This window comes from Kogia breviceps, chromosome 8 (genome assembly GCF_026419965.1).
Source record: "Kogia breviceps isolate mKogBre1 chromosome 8, mKogBre1 haplotype 1, whole genome shotgun sequence".
NCBI lineage: Eukaryota > Metazoa > Chordata > Mammalia > Artiodactyla > Physeteridae > Kogia > Kogia breviceps.
The window spans coordinates 47972293-47980803 of record NC_081317.1 but is presented as its reverse complement, the minus strand read 5'-3'; the positions used below and the strand labels follow the sequence as shown (position 1 = coordinate 47980803).

Sequence of the window (8511 nt, the reverse complement as noted above, 5' to 3'; positions counted from 1 at the left end):
ATTGCAATTTGTATTACTATTCAAATGACTCAGAACACCTTTATTCAGATAGCTAATCATGCCCTAGGATCTAACAATTTGCTGAAAGTAGGTTTTGGCAACAAGATTTACAAGGAAAAGATATACTGCCCTATAGTTTTAAGGAACTGATGGTGTTCAACAAAAGGATTTGAGAGTGTTAGGTGATTTTCATAATTATTATGCTACACACTGGTAACCTAGGGATAGGTTTTTAGGATATACCTTGAGTCTGTGGATTAATAAGAACATCAAAAAGTGGGGCAAGGCCTAATGCAGAGGACCCATTATTACCAGTTGCCACCTATCATTCAAGTCTTGGATCAAGTTCCTAGTCAAATATCAGAATTACCTGACTTTGGATGGAAAGTTAGGCTGCCAATATTTTTTCCTCTTAATCACTAACTAAACGTTGCCTAAAATTTTTCTTTACCTTGGCAAAAGGGAAGAATTAGGCATAAAAGGAAGCAGCACTCATGTTTATTAATCAGTCTATTCCATGCTAAAATCTACACAACATGCCTACACCATAACAGTTTAAGATTCTGAACAAGACTAAACACCTTTGAGGTAGTCAATAAATACCTGTGAGCTGATGATTTAAATGACAGCATCAGATCAGTATATGATATTTTCCCATATACTGATCTAGGCATTTCTAAAATAATCTTATTCCTGTTCTCTAAAGCCATTCATTTGCAAAAACCTCTCATCTTTCAACATTACAAAAAAAAAAGTGAGAAAGTTGATTTTCCAAGGTAAGAATCCAAGCAGCCTCTCATTTGTTCAGTTCATTCTACCTCAAACACACCCACACTAGTCAAATGTCCTCTAAACAATTCTCCACAGTGAATACAGCAGACACACAATGCTTCAAGAAGGTGGTGACTTTAATCAGCTACAAAGCACTCAGACCTTTTTCTACTATGTTTGATCACACAAAAGTCATCTACTGCATCTTATAATTAATAAGCAGCAATAAAGTTTATTCTGTACTACTTTGTTATTATTTTAACTTTTAATTTAAGTTGAAATAGAAACTGATTTTTTCATTTTGAAGCAGTAACTATGAGAACTATTTAAATCATATCCATGTTTATCAGCCTAAGAGAAGCATTTCAAATGATATAGGACCCTGTCCTTCATTAGAAAGATTCCACAAAAAAAAAAAAAATGACAGGATTATTGAAAGGCATGTTCAGGAACAACAAAAATGAATTTGTAACTGCAACTCCAGTGTTTCATAAATACTATTTTCATAAGAAACCCTCTAAAATTTACATATAATTAAGCCAGCTAATAAGACACAATCCCTGTAAGTTTTGTGTATAAGGAAAATCCTCATACATTAACAGAACATGGCTTATAAATAAAATATACTGTTTTTGTTAGCAAATATAAAAACAACAGTTCCAGATTTATCTTTTAGAAAAAAAATTAATTTATTTTAAGAGTCTCCGCCTAAATTTATTTTGGTATCAAACAACTACAATTAGTGATGGGGCAAGCATCCATAATTGTGGTAGGATGTTAATTTATTTACAAAAACTATACAAAATTAGATTAATTTTTATATCAACTTATCAAAGCTTCCTGAAATTAATTTCATTTATGGAAATGTATCAAAAGTCCTCAGATCCAGAATGATAGTCTTTATTATTTTTAATTCATTAATTTAAAATTAATTATTTTAATTATAGCACATCAGATATTCAAGCAAAAACATCGGATGAAAGCCTGTATGATAAAATAGTCTCCTTTTCCTAATAGCTTGGAATGTAAATTAAAATGTGTTCCCTTTTTATTGAAGGAAAAAAACTGAACTAAGCGTCCAGTAATATCAAATACCTGTTAGAATAACTTGTCTGCTGGAATTAAAGTTGGGCAATTACTTCTACATTGTTAAAAAATGCTTTAAATTAAGTCCTTTTTTTCTTTTATAGAAAGCTTTTCTCAGCCATTTTGGATCTCTAAGTCTTGTAACGAAAATGTCACTCAGTTTTTACTAGCAAGTCCACACCCATAGAAGGCATCTTCAACACAGTACATACTTTAAAAGTGCATATAAGCATAACTAAATTTCTTAAATTGTTAACAAACCTAGGAGCAATCATTTAATATTCTATCGCAAAATATAGGTAGCCTAAAGGCAACATGCTTGGTTATTCTATCATAAACTTTTTGGTTTGATGCCAAAACATTTCAAAACAAAGAAAAAAATACCATGACTCTTTGCTAATGGCTTTTCAGATATTAATGTGCAGATATAGCTAAATACTCATCTAACAAAGTATCGAGGTTACCCAATTATATTTGCCATGAAATCAGAGAACAATAACATATATAATACAAAAGTAACAACAACAACAAAAACATGTATTTTAGGCCTAAAATGAGTTTAATAAGAGTTACATGAGAAATATCATGTAAGACCCCAAATAAACTTTAGATACAAAATTATATGATGTGGCTTTGTTCAAACACATCTAATATTCAGATACAATTTAAACAAACTAGGCTGGCTTTTTTATATCACCAGCTTTCATTAGGGCTTTAATAGCTCTTGCCCTCATCTCAAGTTCTAGCAGCTCCAGCTGCTGTGCAGAAGGCTGAACATCTTCTGGTGGAGGAACAGTCAGGGTGGCGGCTTTCGGTTCCTTTGGGCTAGACTCTGCCAGTCCCAGAATCTCATTCACACTTTTCTCAATGTCTTTCTCCAGGTCATCTATCTGACCAGCTTCACTTTGGACTGTATTTTCTGAGACCTCAGGAGCAGCTGCTTCTTCATTGCATGGGCCTTCTATGTCGCTGTCATAAGCATCTGCATTTATACTGAGTACATCACTATCTTCCCCTTTGCCTGTAACAAACGAAAAAAGGCAAAGAACCATGTAACCTAAATGCCCTTATCAAAACTTCCTTTCTGTTTATGATGAAAGGGCTGCTGTGACCCCCACCTCCCACCATGGAGTCCCAAATACATTCCATAAACCCCATCCCAACCCCCTTTTCCCCCGACTCAACTTCCTTCCTCCCTTCTTCCCTTCCTCTCTCCCTCCCTCCTTCCTGCCCTTTCTTTCCTTCCTTCCTTCCTTCCTCCCTCCTTCCTTCCCTCCCTCCCTCCCTTCCTCCCTCCCTCCCTTCCTCCCTTTCTTTTTTTTTTTCCACCCCTGCATAGATCGTGGGACCTTAGTTCCCTGACCAGGGATTGAACACGGGCCCCAGCAGTGAAGGCGCCGAGTCCTAACCACTGGATCGCCAGGGTTCCCCCCTTCAACTTTAAAAACAGATCTAATTTAATGTAAATTTTAATGTATTTTTCATTCCAATTTAGAATATGGAAGCACTGGGAAATGTATACCATCATAAGGATGTCCCTGATCAATTTTCCTAATTAAAATATTGTTAACACTTTAGACAACAGTGAAGCCTCTACATTACAAAATGTTGACACCCTTTGGATAGAGTATTGCTTATTACTGAAGAAGCAAAATTCCATTTGAGAAGGAGTTTAAAATGCTTTGCCTTATAAACTACAAAAAAGGAAAAATATCACTGGTAAGCTGGACACCATGTGCATTGCAATTATTTCAAAGCTTTTCATATACTTTTTCAAACACTTTGTTCTAAATCAATAAATTAAAGGAGAATGCCTAAGTCCACTTTCTAAGGTAAAATAACTTGTTACCAAGAGGATTTTAATTAATAAAGTTAGTATGCCACACATTTTAAAAATACATTTGTTATATAAAACTTCTATAACTGATGCTAAGAACTTGCATATAAACACAGATTGTAGCCCTCAACCACCTTGGCCTGGACCATTACTGAAGTCCATGAGTTATTTACAACTTTGAGTGATCCCTTATACCTCCAATTTATTTATCTTTTAAATTCCTAATATGTCTTTTAAAAAGAAAGTAATGATCCCCCAATTGTTAGCTCTGTTAGTTTTCTTGTAGTAAGAAGAACTTACTTACAAAACACAGATTGACAGATGGAAAATTCTGATAATAGAATGTATAAACAATTCTACTCCATGGATTTTAAAATAAATGATTTAGTGACCTTGATTCTGCTACACACCCTCTCAATGTTTCAAAGGAGAAAACTTTATGAAAAAACTTTTTTTGATTATATTTTCTATGGGTTTGTTTCAAACATTTTTAGAGGGCAGAGGTGGGGTTTGCTTTGTTTTTTTAATCAGAAACGGCTATACATGTTATTCACTGAAGAAATGGGGCTCTATAAATTTGGTGTTCTCTGTTTACATTAAAAATTATCCAAATCCAAGTGATTGAGTTCTCTGTAGCACAGTATTGGTAAAAGCATTCACGGGTTCCATCTGCCCATTATACCTGCACCACGGATGCCAAAGCTTTGTAGAATCTGTACTGAAAAAATTTAGCATAAGCACTTCACTTCACAAATGTGAAAATAAGGTAAGTGATTTGTACAATGTAATCTGACAAACTATGTAAAGATCTAGGATCATACTTCAAGTCTTTTCACTATTTCTTAATTTTCTTCATTCTATTGACTCACTTTTAAAGTACAGCTTGCAAATATATGAACACATTTTCAAAGATAATTTACTCTCATCCTAAGTATTAGAAATTTCAGGGGTTTTTGTTGTCAATTATGACCCTCAAATCAGAAGGGGTATAACTTGTACACTCTTACTAAAAAAGTAACTTTAACCTAAAATGCCGCATTCTAAGCCCTCAAAATATCAGTGTGGTCACGTTCTGTCCTTCCACACCGACATTCTGCATATGTGAAAATGTGTGTGTGTGTATGTGTGTGTGTGTGCGCATGTGTGTTCAGGGGGAAGTGAGTATACATTTAAATTGTAAGAGAATTCTACAAAAGAGCATCTTTAAGTTTTTACATGGGCTTAGGAGTCTGAGAGTAACAAATCAATCTCAGGGAAATTATTTGTACTTCTCTAAAATAAATAAAAACAGTTTCACTGTATGCATGATGTTAAAGTAAGGCTATTGAAATCCACCAAGAAAAATAAAAGACAGGTGGGTCTGAGGTAAAATAATACAAATGTAATTGAAAATATTAAGAATAAGAATTCAGACTGTTAACTGTTAAAGACATTACAATAAAAAATGGTTCAGGGAACAGAGCAAGCATAAAATTAGACCCAAATTACTGATGTCATAAAGCAGCAAAATAAAGTAACTTAGATGCGATACATATATACAATGGAATATTGCTCAGCCATAAAAAAGAATGAAGTAATGTCATTTGAACCAACATGGATGAACCTAGAGGTTATCATACTAAGTGAAGTAAGTCAGAGAGAGAAAGACAAATATCATATAATACCAGTTATATGTGGAGTCTAATTTTTAAAAAGATACAAATGAACCAATTTACAAGACAGAAATAGACTTACAGATATCGAAAACAAACTTACGGTTACCAAAGGAGAAAGGTGGGGGGAGGAATAAATCAGGAGCTTGGGATGAACATACACATACTACTATATATAAGATAAATAACCAACAAGGACCTACTGTATAGCACAGGAAACTACTCAATATTCTGTGATAACCTATATGAGAAAAGAATCTATAAAAGAATGAATATATATATATGTTTATGTATAACTGAATCACTCTGCTGTACACCTGAAACTAACACAACATTGTAAATCAATAAACTCCAATAAAATTAAAATAAACAAATTAAATTTAAAAATTTTAAAATAAAATAACTTTAAAATATACACAAAGAAACAAGAGGGTATGATATATTTATTCCTTACTAGATTATATAAAAGAGCAGAATTAATGTAACATGGGTGGCCCTTAAAATACTACATACCATTTAGAGAAATTCAGAGAAAAGCAGTATAACTAAAGAAATAAATCAAATAACTTAAGGGAAAGAACTAAAGGAGTTTAAGAATTTGGCTAAGCAATAGTTATAGGAAAACAGAGTAAGAGTTAAAATATTTTTCAGGGAAAAAGCAATACAAGGATTTATTGAGCATTCATCTCTTATGGTTGATCCCCTAGCCAACTACTCACAAATATACATTCTATTCCATTTTCCTCTGATCTGTATAAATTCATCATTTCTCTTTTCTTTTGTTTTCCTGCTATCTTCTGTGCTACCAACTTGATTCATACCCTAGTCAAACTCTACCCAAGTACCAAAGCTTTTTAAATAACAAATCAATCCATCTAGATTCAGTATCTAGACAGCAAAATGAATCAATCACTATCTAAATTCATCACTAATACAGATGAATAAATGGAACAATTTATCAGAGAAAATATTTGTTTATATTATTTAATGAGGCATAGTTATAAACATGGGATAAAACCATAAAGGGAAAATATTTCACAACTAAATAAAACACCCAATACTCTTTAAATATTTTACTGACAAGGAGAAAATTTACAACTACAAAAGACTCAATCACTTTAAAATTAATATAGTTTCGGTATTTAAAAATGGGAGTGTACTACATAATAGAAAAGCTAAAATGCAATACCTGTATTTTTATTATCATCTATAACAAACCTCAATGCTTGAAAGCTAGAGATTCCCCTAAGCTATATAAAGGAAAACATTTTATGTTTTATGTTTGCTTTTTGTTAAAATAAAAGTTTTAATTACCCAAAGTAAACAAAGAGAAGAATTATTAAATATTTTGAGTAATAAAAATTAAAAAGGACTTTTAAGCTATGCTACACTTAAACCTTGATAGGGCCTATAATATTCCACTTGCAAATAATTCAACATATCAGAATACTTTTAAGGCATAAAATGAAAGCATATCTAACGTTATGAGTGACTACATGCTTGTGAAACTGCTTGATAGTGAGTTATTAAATTAAGCCAAGAGACAAACCCTAGTACATGGAATAATTAAGTATCTGTCTGAATACCTGATAAAGATGGCAAATTGAGCACATATATCTAATTCCTTTGCCTATCAAGAATCCATTGAAGTGACAGAAGAGAGATACTTAAAAATAATAGCATAAAAACTGTAAATTAAGACTTCCCTTGTGCCACAGTGGTTAAGAATCCACCTGTCAATGCAGGGGACAAGGGTTTGAGCCCTGATCCAGCGAGATCCCACATGCCACAGAGCAACTAAACCCGTGCACCACTATCACTGAGCCTGAGCTCTAGAGCTCATGAGCCACAACTACTGAGCCCAAGTGCCACAACTACTGAAGCCCATGTGCCTAAGGCCTGTGCTCTGCAACAAGAGAAGCCACCCAATGAGAAGCCCGTGCACCGCAATGAAGAGTAGCCCATGTTTGCCACAAACTAGAGAAAGCCTGCATACAGAAACGAAGACCAAATGAAGCCATAAACAAACAAACAAATAAATAAATAAATAAATTTATAAAAAAGAAAAAAAACCTGTAAATTAACTGAGGATGAAAATAACAAACACCAGTCTTTCCTAAGTAAAATACAAAACGGAGAATCCACAAAGGAAAAATATCAACACATAAAGCTAAAAAAATGTAAGACTTCTGAGAAAGAAAATAGACTACAAATAAAATTATAAGATGGGGCAAACCTATAAGAAAATATTAGCAAAATACATTTTTAACAGGACAAATGTAAGAATATATACAACATCTGGATATTGTTAGAAATAACTAAAAACATGAGCAAAGGATAGAAACGGGTTAAGCATTTCACAAAATATGAAATACAAATGATCAATAAACATATAAAAAATGATCAACACAATTTTTCATCAGGGAAATACAAATGAAAACATTAAGATAATAAATTGGCAAGATGCAAAAATGATCAAGACACATTGTTAAGTCAAAAAAGTAAGCTAAAGAGTAATAATCATACTGTGTTAAAAATAACATAAGTAAGTTATTAATAGAGGTTTACTTCTGGGGAGGGGAGTAAAAGTAGAAGGGGAAGAGAAGAAATTGAGTTTTCCAATTTTGCTCTATGAACATATGTATTTCTTCAGCCATTTCTAAGAATATAACCTTGTAGAAAGTTTATAAAAAAAGAAATTATAATATTAGATAAGAAAGGGTATCATCTAAAAAGAAATTTTGCTGGATTTTTTACAAAATGTAAGTAGGCAGGATAAAATTTACAGAAAAATAAAAGCAAAGCAAAATCACTGCCAAAGACACCACAGAGGGCCTCCCTGGTGGCGCAGAGGTTGAGAGTCCGCCTGCCAATGCAGAGGACATGGGTTCGTGTCCCGGCCCGGGAAGATCTCACATGCCGCGGAGCGGCTAGGCCCGTGAGCCATGGCCACTGAGCCTGTGCGTCCGGAGCCTGTGCTCCGCAACGAGAGAGGCCACAACAGTGAGAGGCCGGCGTACCGCAAAAAAAAAAAAAAAAAAAGACACCACAGATAAGTGTAATTCTTTCTTAGAGAGTCTTGGAAGCAAGGAAGAGTTGGCTTTGGAACATACAGCAAGATAATTAAACTCACTCAGAATAGTTGACTCAACTGAACCCTTCCTT

The 8511-nt window shown here is 33.6% G+C and overlaps 1 protein-coding gene across 2 annotated transcripts in view; it reads right to left on the bottom strand.

The window, feature by feature from the left end:
* Positions 1-408: 408 nt before the first annotated feature.
* Positions 409-8511, bottom strand: part of CAAP1 (caspase activity and apoptosis inhibitor 1) — a 55419-nt gene continuing 47316 nt past the window's right edge. Inside the window, exon 6 of one of the 2 annotated variants that reach the window (XM_059072973.2) lies at positions 409-2878. In XM_059072973.2, the coding sequence (XP_058928956.1) occupies positions 2532-2878 (347 nt within the window). In that variant the 3' untranslated portion in view covers positions 409-2531. The remainder of the gene's footprint in view (positions 2879-8511) is intronic. The other variant, XM_059072974.2, reaches the window with a different exon arrangement.